The 18,459-nt window shown below is 34.4% G+C and overlaps 1 protein-coding gene across 4 annotated transcripts in view; it reads left to right on the top strand.

Moving 5' to 3' along the window:
* The window catches only part of CHL1 (cell adhesion molecule L1 like), a 205,432-nt gene that overhangs the window by 127,045 nt on the left and 59,928 nt on the right, over positions 1-18,459 (top strand). For all 4 annotated transcript variants that reach the window (XM_087866853.1, XM_045808105.2, XM_087866851.1 and 1 more), the window contains exons 4-5: positions 4,956-5,061; positions 8,201-8,388. In XM_087866853.1, coding sequence (XP_087722979.1) covers positions 4,956-5,061; positions 8,201-8,388 — 294 coding nt within the window. The remainder of the gene's footprint in view (positions 1-4,955; positions 5,062-8,200; positions 8,389-18,459) is intronic.

Below are 18,459 nucleotides of genomic sequence, written 5' to 3'. Positions count from 1 at the left end.
ATTTAGATATTTTTATCCATATGCTTCCCGTATTATCCCTCCTGTCTTTTCCATATGTAATTTGGAGATTTATAATACAAGAGGCAGTGCTTGTTTATTTGAATCTTAGCCTTGGAAATGACCTTTGCTCATCATCTAAGCTCTAGACAGTTAGACTTGAGCTCAGCAAGTTGAATAAACATTAAGAGAATTGCTAACTCTGGGGGCGCCTGGGTGGCACAACAATTAAGCATCTGCCTTCGGCTCAGGGCGTGATCCCAGTATTATGGGATCCAGCCCCACATCAGGCTTCTCTGCTATGAGCCTGCTTCTTCCTCTCCCACTCCCCCTGTTTGTGTTCCCTCTCTAGCTGGCTGTCTCTATCTCTGTCGAATAAATAAATAAAATCTTAAAAAAAAAAAAAAAAAGAATTGCTAACTCTGAACTCAAACTTTTCTTCTGAAGTATTCAATCTGAGTGTGAATAGAAAAGGAAGTAAGTCTCTGACTATATAATACAATGTGTTTTTGAACCATTTTTCTGAGGGCCACCTTAAATTGCTTCACATAGGAGTTTCACATCATACACTTTGGGCACCCCTGCTCTTTTAATTCACCCATAAGTGAGAATTCCTTCTCCATTTTCCTTGACAGATGGTTGAGTCTCTCTTTGAATATTCTTTCTTCTTAAGGAATTCCACCTCCCTGTTCTGTAGATGTACAGATTTAAAGTTCTCTTTAAATCAAGCTGAAATCTCTTAGCCTACCCACAATATATATCAGCCTTGTTGTAGACATTCAGGTCAAGAACAGGAAATTATTTATCTTTAGTACATTCCTTTGGTTTGAGTGTGCAGTGCCAAATTAAGAGCGAAGTTCTTGATCCTTGTGGGAAACAGGTTAATAATCTTACATTTTTCCCCCAGTAGCAACAAAGATGCACTGGGATTCCTGACCATATTCTCTTAGAATATACATTTTCTTTCCATCTTTTCTCCTCATTTAGTTCATCAGCGGTAAAGAATCTGAAAGTTTATATTAATCCATAGCACACATTTTGTTATCCTGGTGGTCTCAGTTACTTACGCATTTTCATTCTGTAATGTCCTTAGACAACAATTGTTATAAAATATTAAGGACATGTTTTCAGAACTGAATATTATCCATTTGTTTCAGTACTCTAGAGCACTCACGAGCAAATGCAGCTAAGGCAGATATCCAATTTGAATGTCAACGAGTCTGGTGTCTCTCTAATTGGCCTAATTAGGGAGGAAAAGATTTATAATGTAGAATATATATTCTTATAAACACTCAAAGGTTATTAGTTCCATTCCCTGAGTAATTAGTTATTGCCGAGACTTTACAGCCTTAGCAAATTTAAGGAAGAATGATGTTCTAATAAACAAGTTGTTCACAAGTTATTAGCTGACATCTTAGGGACTGTTGCTATTGAGCATCAATCCCTCACCTTTTATAACTATAATGAAATTCAAATAATGTGAATTTGCAGTAAGCTCAAGACGTGTTCTACTTAGAAGCAGTAGCAATCGGAAGCAAGGTAAATGTCCATGAAGGTAGGACTGTTTTTTGCATGTTGTTAAAATGTTTATGAATATCCAGTGGAGAAAGACTGAACTTGGGCTCATGGACCTAAACCAGTAATACTCAATTATCAGATTCATTAAACCAAAAACATTTTTTTAGAATTGGAAGTAGCTTTGGGTTATTATTCTAGGCTGGCCATCAGTGCTTAAAATGGAACCCGTGGACCTTTCAGGGTTGATGAAACAGTATTTTTTTTTCTTTTTTCTAAATGGTATTACATAATTTTACAAAATTTTACATGGTTAAAAAGAAACCACGGATAGGGGTACCTACTGGCTCTGTTCTCTGGAGAATGCAACTCTTGATCTCGGGATTGTGAGTTTGAGCCCCACCCTGGGCATAGAGATTACTTAAAAAAATAACATCTTAAAAAAAAAAAAAAAACAACAAAAACAACTCATGGGTAAAACATGTTATTTTAATAGAATATGAAAAGTTCATTGATATGATTTCAGATTCCATATTGTAGTAAATGTTTAAGAAACTACCACTTGTTGAGTTTTGGTGTACTGTTTAAGAAGAATGTCCACAATCATCAGAAAGGATGATAAAATATTTCACCCTCTTCCAAGTACATATCGGTGTATAGCAGGATTTTCTTCATATATTTAAGCAAAACAACTTTTGTGACAGATTGAAAGTAGAAGTAGATGTGAGAATCCAGCTGCCTTCTATGAAGATATTAAAGAGATTGCTATAATGTAAAAACAATGCCACTGTTCTCATTATATTTCATGTTCTTGATAAAATAGGTATATATTTTAACATATAAGATTATTTAAAATGGATTAATAAATACAATTTTTAGAGGTTTCCCAGTTTTAATTTCTAATATGGTAAATATTGTTAGATACAAACCACATGAAAAAGCCCCTTGGGACTTCCTTTAATTGTTAAGAATGTAAAGGGATCCTGAGACCAAAAAGTCTAAGAACAATTTATCTAGCCTGAATCCCTAACTTTACAAATGAGAAAATAGACTGGTTCAGGGCCTGGCTCAATGTCACTGAGTTTAGGGACCTATTTGTAACTCCACTGTGGAATATTAATTACCTAAATCAGGTTCAGTGCCTTTCTGTGAATTGCTTTTCTAAAACATATTTGCTGAAATCAGGTTCCTGCTGCTGAATCACTTACACTTTCTTAGGGATTTAGTGCTATCCCTTTCCTTCCTAGAGGTTGTAAGAACGGTACTAAAATGGTAAAGTATCAATTTGAAAACTGTTGAGTGCTCACTGACAGTAGATCTTTACCTATTACCCGTGTCCCACTTCAAACTTAACCCATGTTTGTATCTTCAGCATTAGTACACTTATTTTATAAACACAATTCTCAAATGCCATCCAGCTGCTTCACTTAGGGAGAGACAAAGTGACCCGCCTACTTTTTAAGTGTGTCTTGAAGGTTATTTAACTTGTGAGACATTAAAAAAGTTTATCACAAGTTGAGGAGATATTTGAATATGTAGAATCCATTTAAAAATGCCATTATTTGTTTTTATTGCTGATTATTAGTGTTAAATTCTAAGGGGAAGAAAACTAACCCTGAGTCCCCAATAATAGTGAAAGGATAATTTATAAATGGGGAATGACAAATAATAAACAAGTTTAGGGAAAAAACGTTTATTAATCAAAGCAATAAGTAGAAATAAAAATAGGAAAAAAAAGAAATAAAAATAGAATGAGGATGTTATAATTAACTTGTGATAATTAGCAAAATATTTTTATCATTTTTAAATGTTGGTGTTCTTTTGTGGCAAGGATGTTGGAAACGGCTATACTTATATGTTGTTTATAATAAATATCCTTTTGTGAAATGATATAATTATTTACCCAAAGTAAATACTATTTGTGTCTATACCTGGAAATTTATCATAAGTCACTAATTCAATAAAGGAAAAACTTAAATACTTGAAAATTTATATGCCTATGGAAGTACATGTTACCTGGAAAGAGAAAAACAAAACAAAACAAAAAACCCCAAAAGTCCAATAATAAGAAAATTATCTAAGAAGTGATCATAAAACAATGGAATAAATAATGTAAAAGTGGTAAATTAATTATGATGTCTTAGAAAACTATAAATAAAAAAAGAACTGTCAAAATGACTGAACTAAATAAAAATATAACAAACACACCCACATAGACTAAATGTCAATAATTTAACAATAGAGATTTTAAAGTTGTAATGATATGGCAATTTTTATTCTGCTCTACAAATTGTTCCTTCATTCTGGGTTTAAATAAAATGAACATCTTTGGTAACATGAAATGAAATGGAATCAGTGAAGCATATTCTTTAAAATTAAATACATTTTACATAATCCAATTAAAAAATGGGCAGAAGACATGATCAGACATTTCTCCGAAGAAGACTTATAGATGGCCAATAGACGCATGAAAAGATGCTAAACATCACTAATCATCAGCAAATTAAAACCACAGTGAGATATCAGTACATACCTGTCAGAATGGCTAAAATCCAAAACACAAGAAACAACAAGTGTTGGATGCGGAGAAAAAGGAACCCTCGTACACTGTTGATGGAATGCAACCTTGTGCAGCCTCTGTGGAAAACAGTATGGAGATTCCCCAAAAAGTTAAAAATAGAGTTACCATATGATCCAGCAACTCCACTATTGGGTATTTATCCAAAGAATACAAAAGCACTAATTTGCAAAGATATATGCACCCCTGTGTTTATTACAGCAGTATTTATAATAGCCAGATTATGGAAGCATCCCCAGTGTCCACTGATAGGTGAAAGAAGAAGTACTATATATATACAATAGAATATCATTCAGTCAAAAAAGAATGAAACCTTGCCATTTGCTATGATGTGGATGGATCCAGAGGATATAGGCTAAGTGAAAGAAGTCAGTCAGAGAATAACAAATACCATATGATTTCACTCACATGTGGAATTTAAGAAGGAAAACGAACAAAGAAAAAAAAGAGATAGACCAAAAAACAGACTCTTAACCATAGAGAACAAATGGATGGTTACCAGATAGGTAGTGGGTAGGGGGATGGGTGAAATAGGTAAAAGGAACTAAAAGTATACTTATCACGATCAACACTGACTAATGCATAGAATTGTTGAATCACTATATTGTACACCTAAAACTAATATAATACTACGTTGACTACACTGGATTAAAAAAAATATATATATGACCCAAGGGCAAACCTCAAATAATTAATTAATAAAATATATTTTTCAAAGAGGAAGTCAGATTTGTTCTATAATTTTCATTTTTTATAGTTCTCTTATCGATATAGAAAGCATGTTTCAAGTGTTTCTGTTATAGCTAAATTCACCTGACCTAGTATTTGAAGACCACATTCTTTAAATACATATTTTGATATTTAGTTCAACAGGTTCCAACAATCATAAAACAGTCAAAAGTGCAAGTTGCCTTTCCCTTTGATGAATATTTTCTAATTGAATGTGAAGCTAAAGGAAATCCAGAACCAACGTGAGTATTCTTGCGAACGAAATAATTGTTTATATGTATGTAATCTTTTTTTAAAATTCCTTTGTACTCTGACCATTATAAGTTTGTTGGACTATAAATCTACATATGATTAAAGATAAGAGTTGCCAAAAGAATAATAGCTATGTTCAATAAAGTTTGGTTATTTTACGTATTTTCTTCTGCAAGTCAAAATTATTTTTACCATAAAATATATTGCCTTATGTTAAATACTTAGCATAGGTTTTGGCACCGTGGAAATATTCAGTAATTCCTTATAAGTGAACAAGGTAGCCAAAGTCCAGAAGATCCTTTATTCTACTTAGTGAAAGGTAGCATTTGTTAAGGTGAAAGTTAATACATTGATAGTATTATTGCATGTCTTTAAATGTGACACATATTTTTTTTTTAACGTGACACATCTTATTCAGTGAGTAGGTTGTTACTCGATATTTTTTAAGTTGTCATAAAATATTTAGTCATCCTGAATGCTATCTGCATGGTATATTGTTATCTAGTGTTTTATTAATTAAATAATTGTTACTGTAGGTGATCATAATCAGTGATGAAGTTTTTTCAAATACCTCCTACACTGGGAGAAAGAAATGTGTGTGTATTGGGAGTGAGGAGGGAGAAGCTATGGGGGAATTCTAGATTTTAGTATAGGTGATCTAAAATGGGCAGCGAAGCTACATACTTGTACTGATTTGCTTAATTCTTTTATATCCACTAAGTAGATACATATTTAAGGAAGCTTAATTATTTGAAATTTTATCGTGACTAACATTATTGCCTGATAATTTGGTATTTTAAAATCATTCTTAATGAATCATTGACATGTTAAATTATCATTATTATCTATATTTTACCAATGGAATACATTCAATTAGTATATGTAAGTATGGATAGAATTATATGAAGAAGAATTTAGTCAGTCATTGTGGCTGGATCAATACGGATCAATCAATATTATGATATATATTAATAGTAATGAACTGAATTATATCAAAAGATAGTGCCCTACAATCATCAGAGATGATTAATGATCAAATGTATCTATTATATCTATAACCGGTATGAATTTAATTATGAAGTACTGCTAGTATTTACAATAAATTCAGAAATAAGGTTAGAATGTCTTCTGGTATCACTATTAGTTATTTCCTGGAGCCATGTCCAATATAATTATGCAAGAAAATAAAATCTATACGTATGAGAAAAATACGGTTAATAATATTTATTATTATTATTATAATTTGTTATTCTATCTATTTGCAGGACAGAAACAAGCTTTTATAAGTACAAAGGGTTACACTGAAGTGGTCAATTATAAATTGGTTTAAAAATTAAAAATAAATTTTAAAAAGCTTAGTTAGATGTCCATACAAGGCAGTTAGAAAATAATTGGGAAACAAGAAAGAAAAAAATATCCCATCTCAATAGCAAAAGGAAAAAATCCAGCAGTCTTAATAGTTACTGGTAGCAACATCAACAAAAACAATATCAAATACTATGTAACAAGAACTATGTGGGATTTAAATTGGGGGCAGTGTCTATAAAATTCTACCTAGGATCAGGAAAGAAGATGTGAATGGATGAAAAGACATAACAAATTTCCAAGTGGAAATGTTTAATTTTGTATAGGTGAAGTGATCCCATTCAACATATTGGAATTTAAAAGAATAGATTCTTTGTGTTCTCTTTAAGTAAAGCCAATAAAACATAAAACACACAGAGAGAGAAGACCTAAAAGAACTGGGGCTGGGGGAGAAGGCAGGCATGCTCCTAACAAAAATAGCCCATGTCCCATGAAGGTTTGTTATTCCTGGTGACAAAATAATCAGTTTAGTGTAAGAAAATGGTGTCTTGAAACATTCCACAATTTGCATGGATAATTCATATATGAATTAAATGAATTCAAATTGGGAATAAAATCAAATTTGGAAGTCATTATTAGATTGATAAGATTTTTTTAAGGACCTTTTATAGCCTCATCCACAGAAATGACATGGTTACACACTGGGATGGGAATTTAACTATGTTTATTTTTTTCTGGAATACAATTCTGCAACATTTATCAACAGCTATAAAAATTTTTCTTATGTTATTGGTCTATCATTCTTACTTTTAAGAGATTGGTCTAATGAAATATTTGGATAAGTGCCAAAAAATAAATATGTTAAGGTCGTTTACCACAATTTGTTTGTAAAAGGGGAAAAATGGAAACCATTAAGTAACTTAAATAGTAATCATACAACAGAAGGTAATGTCATAGAAACCACTTTTAGTAGCATTGTAATAATTGGAAAAACTCAGTTTGCAAAATTTTATATTTTTTTGTGGTCTCAAATATGTTACTAATATGTCTAAAACTCTAGATAGGAAATAGGACCACATTTAATAGTACTTTTTTTTTTTTTTAACTTTGAGCTCTTCACAAATACACATGATGACATATTATATGTTTTATAGATTTAGTAGTCTTCAAAGTATTAGTAAAATACCTTTCCAATTGAAAAGTTAAAAAATAACTTTAAAAAGAACAGAACAAAACCTATCTTCGATTTCTGTTTTCTCAGTTGTTACAGCTTTTTTATTGCTTGGTCTTAGTTCAACGTGCTATACTAAAAAGGCCACAGACCAGGCGGCTTAAACAACAAACGTACATTTGTCACATGGTTCTGGAGGCTGGGCAGACTAGATCAAGGCCCTCACCGATTTGGTGTCTGGTGAGGACCTGCTTCCTGGTTCATAGACAGCTGTTTCCTTGCTGTAACCTCACGTGGCAGAAGAGAGCAAGGAAGGCTGTCTGGGGTCTCCTAAATAAGGATGCTAATCCCATCCATGGGCACCCCACCCTCATGACGTGATCACCTCCCCTACCCTCAACCTCCAGACATTTACATTAGGGACTGGGCTTCAACATTTGAATTTTGGGGCGACATAAACAGTCTATAGTAACTTGTAAGATTTCTTAGACTCTTCTGAGACTTTTTTGGTATTATTTAGGCAATTATATATATATTTTTTTACCATACAATGTCTTGGTTTTGTCATTTCTGGGCATTTGTTTATCACCACTTTAAAATTAAGAAATATGTTTTGATTTTTCAGGATTGTTTACTTTAGTTTTGTCTTACAGATTTATGTGGACTAAGGATGACAAGCCTTTTGATCTCTCTGACTCTCGGATAATTGCATCTAACAACTCAGGAACCTTTAAGATCCCAAATGAGGGACACATATCTCACTTTCAAGGGAAATACCGCTGCTTTGCTTCTAATAAACTGGGAGTTGCTATGTCAGAAGAAATAGAATTTATAGTTCCAAGTAAGTGTTACAATGGAGATTTCATTTTACAAATGTTTTAGTGTTGAGTAAAATAATGATGCATTCTTAATTTAATTACCAGCTTATATATTATATTTCTTTTTTCCCTTTTTTAAATTTAAATTCAATTGATTAACATATAGTGTATTATTAATTTCAGAGGTAGAGTTCAGCGATTCATCAATCTTGTATCATACCCATTGCTCATTGCATCACATGCTCTCCTTAATGTCTATCACCCAGTTACCCCTTACTCCCACCCCCACAATGAAACCTATATTTCATCTGTAAGTGAAATTATCCTCTAGGTCTTCATACTTAAAAGTGGATGATCTTTTTTTTTTTTTTTTTTTTAAGATTTATGTATTTGTTTTGGAGAGAGAGAGGGAGCGACAGTGAGTGGGAGGAGGGGCAGAGGGTTAGAATATCAAGCAGACTCCATGGTTTGTGTGGAGCCTGACTTGGGGCTCGATCTCATGACCTTGAGATCATGACCTGAGCCAAAACCAAGAGTTGGACGTTCAACTGAGCCACCTGGGTGCCCCCAAAGTGGATGGTCTCTGAAAGAAAAATAAATTTGCTGTGTTTCTGTATTCTTATATCTAACATGGGGGAAAAAATAGTGTCTGCTTTGTTTCATAGGGTGAGAATTAAGTTAAATCCATTGGTTGGGTGTGGCTTAATGATACTGTAGTAACAAGTGTTCTCCAGGCCCCTGTGTTTATTCCCTGATTATGCAGTTGGCTGTGGGCCTCACAGCTCTTCAGCACATTTGTATCCGTGAAGGCTCTTGGAGGTCCAAGCTGAAAGAGAGCGCATCATCCTGCAGCTATATCATGTGAAACTTATGCCACCTTGGTCGAAGAGTCTGGGGCAGAGAGCATGAAAAATTACTTCCAACAAGAAATTGTACAGGCACCTTCTACTCATAGTTTGTTAGGGCTATGGCAAATCCCACAGCCCTACTTAACTTCAGTAATACGAGTGCCCATTAGGAGAGGAGAATGAGCAATTGATATATATTAATAATGTTTTCCATAAATAATAATCATGGAAAACTGTAAACTACTTTACTGTTAAGGGTGATATTTATCAATAACTATGATGAAGACTAAGTGACTTCCTCATTACCATGTTTTGCCTGTGCAGCACGGGATCGCTGGTGACCAGCTTCCACTTTTACCCTAATCTTAAGGTATCCAACATTACATGATTCTAACCGAAGTCTTTGCAGAGTAAGCTCTTAGGTAGAAAACCGTCGACAGCTTTGATTTGGCGATTTCTTCTTGCAGACTTGTGGATACTGAAGAGTCTCAAAGTCATAGACCTTCCAGGATGTGAACACTTTATCCTGGGGGCAGCAGGGGTGGGTCAGAATGTATACAAACCTCAGAAAAACAAATACTGAAAAACATGTGTGCCTTATCCTAAAAATTGGGACAGGTGACTGGATTTAAATTATTCTAAAGTCCTTGTATAATTTGAGAGGAGAGGAGATAGATCCAATTTAGAGTCTTACAAGTAAAATGTGCATCTTAAGATTTATAAAGCAATTACATTAAAAGTAGAGAGTAAAATATGAATGATTAACAGACTATGTTCGAGAGAGAAAACGAAAAAGGTAAGAAATGTGTGAGAAAGAAAAAACTGTGCAATAAATCCACACACATATATTAATTGACGATGAAAATAAATAGAGTAAATGCTTCAAGTTGTTGTTGTTTTTGAGAAAGGTATGGATTGTTTACTGTATAACACATCTGAATCATAAGGGTACAGAATTGTTAAAACTAAAAGGTGGAAAAGATGTTCCAGATAAATGCTATTCACAACAAAGTAGAAATGGCTGAATGATCAGTCAAAACACAATTTATTTTTAAAAGGCTTCCTGAAGATTAATTCACTAGGCATATATAATACTAAAATATGTGAAACAAAAATAGATTACACATGGAAATGGGCACATCTATCATAATAATGAGAGATATTAACATATGTGTTTCATTTTTTGGTAGCTCAAGCAGAGAAAACATCAGTAAGTCTGTGGAAGATTTAAAGAACCCAAATATAAGGTCCATCTAATGAACATGTAGAGAACATAGTACCGAAAACAGCAGAATGCATTTTTATCAACATTTGATGACATATTAGCTATGAAGTAAATATGACCCAAATGCAATTAACTTAGAAATCAATAATACAAATGAAATCAGAGAAGTCATATCTTTGGAAATTAATAAATGGAAGTCTAAGTAACTCATAGTTCAAATAAGAAATGGTAAAAGACAATAGAACATCTTTTGAAGTGACAGTAGTAGAAATTCTACATAACAAAACATGCTTCAGCTAAAGCATTATTTAGAAGGATGTTTTTCATCTTAGAAACATACATTAGAAAATAAGAAAACATGAAAGTTAATAATCTAAGCTTTTTAGGTAACATAATTTTAAGATGAAAATGCATGAGCTAATTTAAGATAACAAACTCAAAAGAGATTGAAGGGATAAAATAATACAGAAGGAGAACATAAATCCAACAAGAAGATGTAAAACCTTTATAGTTGAAAAGTATACAAAATTACTGAAAATATTTTTAAAAGATCTAGATAAATAGGAAAAAAATATGCCTTTTTCATGGTTTCAAAGACTCAGTAAAGCCAAAATGTCAACTCTCAATGACTTGATATATAGAATAATTGAAATCCAAATCTCTGGTTTCTTTTTGATGTGTTTATGGAATGTGACCAGGTGATTTACAATATATTTGAGGAGCAAAGGGCAGAATTTGGTAGAAACTCTTGAAGAATAATAAGTCAAGAGGACTTGGCCTTATCAGATAACAAGGCTCAATGTAAAACCTTAGTGATTAAGCCAGTATGGCTTTGAATAGGATTAGATAGATGGAACAGCATAGAGAACCCACAAACAAACTTTTGTACATGTGAAAGCACTATGAAAACACTAGCATGGATTCCCTCCCTCCCTTCCTCTCTCCCTCTCTCCCTCCCCCTTCCTTCCTTCTTTGCTTCCTTCCTTCCTCCCTCCCTCCCTCCTTAATTTAATGAGATGGAACAACTGATTGTCCATGTAGAGACACATTTATTTGGAGTCTTATCTCACATTATATAAAAAATCCATTCCAGGTGGATTAAACCCTAAACTTTGAAAGGGAAAATATATTTTGAAAAATTAGAAAATGATTCAGACAGTGTATTTATGATTTTAGGGTAGAGAAGTTTTCTTAAGTAAGACCTATTGTAGTTCCATGAGGAAATCACTAAAGATTATTTGACTACATTTGATTTTTAGAACCCCTTTTTATCAAAAGACCTCAGGAAGAAAGTGAAACGATAAGCCACAACCCAGGGGGAAAAATCATCACCAATGACTATAACTAAAAATAATGTTATGTATTTATGTATTTATAAATAAGAATGAATAAATCTATTGTGGTATAGTCCTATAAAAATACAACTCAGCAGTGAAAATTGATGAATCTTAGGAATATGTTGAACAATAAAAGCAAATCTTGGAAGAATACCTACAGTATGATTTTATTAATATAAGTTCAAAATATGTAAAAATAAAATATTGTTTAGGAGTCTGGCTGTATGTGGTAAAATTATAATGAAAAACAAGAGAATAATGGAAACAAAATTCGGGATAGTAGTTACCTCAAAGGGAACGGGGAGGGGATGGATTCTGCCGCAGACTGAAAGGTAATGGTGATGCTGTGTTTTTTGTTTGATGGGTGGTGGATAAAAGAGTGTTAGTTGTATTTCTTTATTTCTCTTTATTCTTTACAAATGGCCTTTTTATATATGCATAATAAAAAGTAGCATGCTTATTTGTCTGAATTAGATATACGGGTTATTAAGTAAGATATCATAGCGTAGTAATGGCCAAAGTACTGACAGTAAACTTGGAAACTGGCCTCAGGATTTTAGGTTTGAAGTGACATTCAATAGGAGATGTTCATGAATTCTGATTCAGAAAGTATTACCATATTTGTGGTTGTGATCATAAAACTAGACAGATATATTGTCTCTAGGTAGATAACTGTAGTCCTTTAATAGTTTATATTCTAAAACGATATTTTGTAGTCTAACTATAACCATACAATCTACCTAGCTAATTAAGTGAAATAACTGACATAAGACACGTGTGCAAGGGAGAGGTATTAAAAACTCTGTTGTAGACGGCAAGGCATTAGCGGGGTCCCTAACCTGAACTCTGATGGTTGCTATGGAGACACAGAGGAAAAGGCAGTAGCTAGATCTATTGCAGAGAAGCAAATGGCACATGTTAGTATAAGATTCTGCAATTAAAGGGTTTTAAAAAATATTTTCTCTCGTTATCTAAGCAGACCAAGTGAAGGGGTGAACAATGTGAGGATAATTCTGGCCTGAATCTGCTAGCATTGCCGTGAAGAGATGAGAGTTGCATGTGAGCTATGTAGTGGGTAATTACCCTGTTTCTCTGCTGCTGTAGAAAAGAGCAAAATAAATTAGGTTTCTTATGCATCATTTCCAGTCTCTCCTGAAATTACTTCATCGTCTAACAGCTTTTTGCAATCATTTCTATGTTGAATAGGACCACTACCCCAATTCTTAGGGCTTTATAAATCAGAGACCATTTAAAGCTTCCTACAACCTTTATCAGTTGATTATTTTCTTAAGCTGTTGAGAATCAATCCTTCTACTATATTGATAGAAACTTCATGATTCGAATTTTAAAGTTTCATCTGATTTCTTAAAGTTTTCATTAGACTAACCTCAAAGGCTTTAGCCACCTAAGTTTTCACATGAGGACAGTAACTGAAAATCCTGTTATTACTCTACAAACAGAAACCTTTATACACGATGTTCAGCTTTCTGCTTTCAATAACACTGCAGTTGAGTTTGCTAGGGAATGAAAGAGTAAAAGTAAAACCAACCAAACAAACACAATGCACTGTTTTCAAACATGGAAAAAATCATTTAACTAAATGGATTTTCCACAATATGGCTTGGAGAGTTAGTCAGTGAATTATTCAACAAATCTTTATTAAGCTCCCCTCATGTGCCAGCCACTTTTCCAGTAATTTGAGAGATAGCAGTGAACAAAACAAAGACTGTCCTCAAGAAATTTCTATCCTATGAATGTGGCGAATGAGCTTGGGGAGAAGGTAAGGTTCCTTCTAGCCTTCATTTTGACAACCACCAGCGGGGTTAAAATGATGGCATAAATGATTCCGTTTGGGCTATTCAGTACTGCCTGTCATTCAGAGCACAGATCAGCCTTCTCCAGTTAGCATCCCTCCTCTGTCTCAGCCTCTAGTGGTTTTTCTTTCTGATTTTTTCAAATTCATTTTTATTTATTAAAAGATTTTATTTGAGAAAGAGAGAGAGAGCACGAGTAGAGGGGAAGAGCAGAGGAAGAGGGAGAAGCGGACTCCCTGCTTCGTGGGGAGCCCAGTGTGGGCTTTATCTCAGGGCTCTGAGATTACGGCCTGAGCCAAGGCAGATGCTTAACCAACTGAGCTGGCCTGAGCCAAGGCAGATGCTTAATCAACTGAGCCGCCAAGGCGCCCCCCCTTTCTGATTTTTTTTCAAGGATTTTGTTTATCTATTTGAGAAAGAGAGTGTGAGCAAGAGAGCACAGGCAGGGGGAGCAGCAGAGGGAGAGGGGAAAGCAAACTCCCCACTGAGCAGGGAGCCCAATGTGGGGCCTGATCCCAAGACCCCGAGATCATGACCCAAGCCAAAAGCAGATGCTTAACCAACTGACCCACCCAGGCGCACCCCCCTTTCTGATTTTTTAAAACAACTTTTTGAGGCATCATTTATATATCAGAAATTTTATCAGTTTTGAGTGTAAAATCAATGAATTTTTAAAATAAATTTTTAGTACAACCATCATCATAATCTAGTATTAGTACATTTTCATTATCCCCCAAAGATATGCCCGTTTGTAGGTACTCTCTCCTCCCACCCCTAGCCCCAGACAGTCACTAATCTGCTTTCTGCCTCAGTAAATTTTTTTCTGAACATTTCATGTAAATGGAATCATACCATACTTGTTTTCTTCCATCTAGCTCCTTCCACCTAGCATGTTTTTGTGAATTATTCATGTTTTAGTATATATGAGCAGTTTTTTCCTTGTTATGGCTAAATAACATTGCACTGTGTGGATGTACCACTATTTGTTTATCCATTCACCAGTTGATGTTCATTTGGACTGTTTCTAGCTTTTGGCTATTACAGATAGTGCTGTTAGGAAATCCACATGTAAATTCTCTGCAGTTTTTGAAGCATTTAGTTATATACTATTTAGAAGTCTTTTGGTTGTCACGTGTACTAATTGGGATGCTTAAAATTGGTAAAGATGTCATGCTATGCTATTCTTCCTTCTTTGCACGCTTCCAAATGCTGCTTGAAAGCATATTATCAGTGACTGGTATATTGTTTCATAGGCTGAAGAATAAAAGAATGAATAAGAGTACTGAAGCAATTTCCACACACTATTAAAATAATCTAGGAAATGGCAGGCTTAAAGATGCAATCCTCTATATACTGTTTTAATGGAAACCAATTAGAGTTTCTGGTCTGCTGGGTTCTCCATTTGTATAGGTTCCTCAGATTCCTCAGGACAAATCCCTTAAGACATACTTTGCCTATTTACTGCTCCGATTTGGGAGGGGTGGGGTGGCAAAAACGGTCTGGTAGCATTTGCTGATTTCTTTTACTGATGTATCCAAACCAACTAGAGAAGATCAATTTGTTAAGTTGAGAGTGCAACTTTGAGTTTTACAGGTTTCATTAAGACCGAGGAGTTTCCTCTCATCTATCAGATTGTGTGAATGACTACAATGAAATGGGCAGGATTGGGTGTCCTTCCTTAGTGTGAATTCATTACGAGCTCATAGACGGAAAGGCAATGTTATTTCTCTGTAGTCCTAAATGGATTAATGGGGTACTCTATAGGAAATGGGAATCAATTAAATTTCTTTACAGATGGAAACTGGACTTAGTGATGATACAGCATGTGAGCTCAGTGGCATACATTCATGATAATGACATCAGACTATAAGCAATTCGCCAAACACATTCAGTGGAAATGTAAGAAACTCAAAAAGCTCACCAGTCCAGTCCTGTAAATAGAGAGAGAAGTCAAGATAGAGCAAGTTCTATGGCATAGGAAGGTTTGCCCAGTAATGGGGACGAGTATCATTAAACCATAGGTTCTACATGAAATACATACTGTTTTGTCCCCCTGGCCTCCTCCCTACCTCCTCTGTAAAAGCTAATTGCAAATATTTGCATAAAATTACAGAAGTTGGTACAATGTAGGCTATAGGGAAAATCAGAAGGCGCAGCAGAAGAAAGCTCTATGTCCCTTTGCCCATCTCATCTCATACAGTTGGCTGGGTGTACTGTGCGAAGTGAAAATACTTGAGTAATGGCCAACAAATATTGAGTGATTTTTAAGTGCCCCCGCTATTTAATTGATTTATATAAAATGGTTTATTTAAACTTTGACACAAATCAGTAAATGAGGTGTCATTACAGCTTGAGTGAGGATACGGAAGCACGTGCAGTAAGTGAGGAAGCCAGGATTCAGCCCCAAGCAGCTGACTCCAGGCTTTATGTGTATAACCCCAAGACCATACGTGCTGCTTACACTTTGATCATTCAGGTAGCACATCCTCTAAATGAGCTGAAATGTGTTGTACCTTTTTGTTGGAATCACCTTGGCTGTCGAGTATCAGACTCATGGAGAGATAGGAGTGTAAGAAGACTTGATGTGATTTCTTGAGTATAAGAGCAAGATTATCTGTAGAGTTATGTAACTTCACAGTGGTTAAGTCGCTTGTACCTTTTTCATTTAAGTGGTTTAGTTAGCACAATTTGTATTAAGTTAAATCATCCTGATGCTGTTTCATTATTACTTTTCATTAATAAGCACGTTGGCATGGTGAGACTATACACCTTACATTTTGCATGCCCTTATTAAACTTCTAATCTAGAGAGACTTTTGAGGAGCCTAGAGAGATGATTTCAAAGGACTCTCAGATCCCAGAAAAAAGTAAATGGGGGCAAGGGTAAAAATAATGGTCTGAAGGTACATGGCCAGTTAGTTTTAGTGCCTGGGCCAGAACCCAGTTTATACTATACTATAAATACAAAATATTTTTTTTAGAAGTCATCTGCATTTCATGTACAAAGATGTTACTTTTTCAGTATCTTAGGTTGGAAGAACTGAAATGATGAGTTTCAAAACTCATTGTTACCATCTGACCTTGTAGAGGTCTTAGAAATTTTGTATTTGCTGGTTTGCTTTATATGGATAGTTCCAGTAAGGAGATTGCTGTCCACCTATCTAGTTTCTAAAAGAGTTTTTTCATGCTACATTCTGGCTGGGTTTTTAGGAACCCATACCATTGGAGTCATTACTAGAAATTTGTCTGCAACAGTAAATAATAACTGTGTGAGCCTATTGGAGCATAATAAACAAAGATGGGTGCTACCAACTGCTTGATTTCCTGATGCAGAGAGACTGGTAGGGACATTCTATATAAAGGAAATTGACTTCATGTAGACTGGTTATTATGGGATTTCCAAACATTCTTAAACTTCTGCTTAGGTAGATGCTGGTGTACAAGTACATTCTGATTCCTTTGCAGAAAGGCCATGCCATGGTCAAGTCCAGTGTTAGTGAAACATAATTAAGTGATTGTGTTTTTGCTCTTGATGGAGAACTCATTTAAAATATGTTGGCAAGCTAAAGCAATGTAGTTGCCTTACACAAAAGAAAAATGATTGTTTACAATTCACTTTTAAAAGTATTGCATCTGTCCAAACTCAACAATGCTAATGTTTATCACCAGAGAAACACAATTAACTAAAGTCATTGGTTGGAGTTATTTTTAAATTGAGTCATTTCTTTATTTGAATTAAGATAAAATTCATGCCTGCTGTTGAGTTACAGTAATTAAATTCCACATTCATCTGTGGCCATTAAAATGTTCACTTTCTAGCATGGAATCAGACTTACTAAATAGTTTCAAAGTCAAAGAGGAAGACCATAAAAAAAAATACTCACAAATTAATGTCTTTTATAATATCTATTCTCAGACCTTAAATTATTAAATATATAAATATTCTTCCCTTGTTTCCTGATATTAATTTCATCTTGGGTCAACAACTGTTCTGAAGATTTATGGTATGTGATAAAGGGTTTGATAGACTTATAAATTTTATTTTATTTATTTTTATTATTGATGCCTCAAAAGCCAGTTGAATTACATATTTACATCTTTGGAATTAGAATTTTATAATCTAGATTTAATTAATGCGTGGAGGCTAGCACTTCACTGGCAGTAATATCTGTTTGAATCATTAGATTTTTCTGAATACTCTGAGGGGGCAGCTCTCCAATTAAGGCTTTATATATCTTATTAATTAGCTACTCTACAATAGATATCACCCAGAGAACTGTGTATTTCTGTAAGGCATTGTAAAGTTTGCTTGTTATGAAACAGGATTACAGGCTCTTTCCATTATCTATGTTTCTCTTCCTCTATTGCCCTCTATTGTCCCAAGAGTATAAACAGATTCAGTTGCTATCCAATAGCACTGTTAACTTCAATACCAAAGAACACGGGGCTTCAGTTATAGCAAGTTACACTAAACAAGTGATTTGAATTTGGAGCTTTGGACATGTAATAGTTTTGTAAGGTTCTACGCATGACTTGCATAAGATACACTTTCTACAAAATGACTTGTATAGCATTTGTTCTCAAAGTTTAAGGCATTACCAAATAGGTGGCATTGATATTTTATCTATAAGATCTTACCATAGTGAATATCCTGAACATGCTTTCCTGTCTTTTGGTGGAAATTTCATGTTACCTAGAGCAAAAGCATGATTCCAAGATAGTTGCCATTTCAAACATGTTTCCAGCCTTGCCAAGAGAAATCTGCTACGATGGGTTGACCAAGAGGGAATCGAGGATTTTCATATGACTGACGCCTGCCTTCCAAACTGGCAAAGGCACTGTATATAACCCATTGCCCCTGTGGTGTTAAG

The sequence above is a fragment of the Ursus americanus genome, chromosome 14 (assembly GCF_024610735.1).
Source record: "Ursus americanus isolate L20-20 chromosome 14, mUrsAme1.1.p, whole genome shotgun sequence".
NCBI lineage: Eukaryota > Metazoa > Chordata > Mammalia > Carnivora > Ursidae > Ursus > Ursus americanus.
Note: the sequence above shows the minus strand (reverse complement) of the source record. Positions and strands in the feature narration are given on the sequence as shown.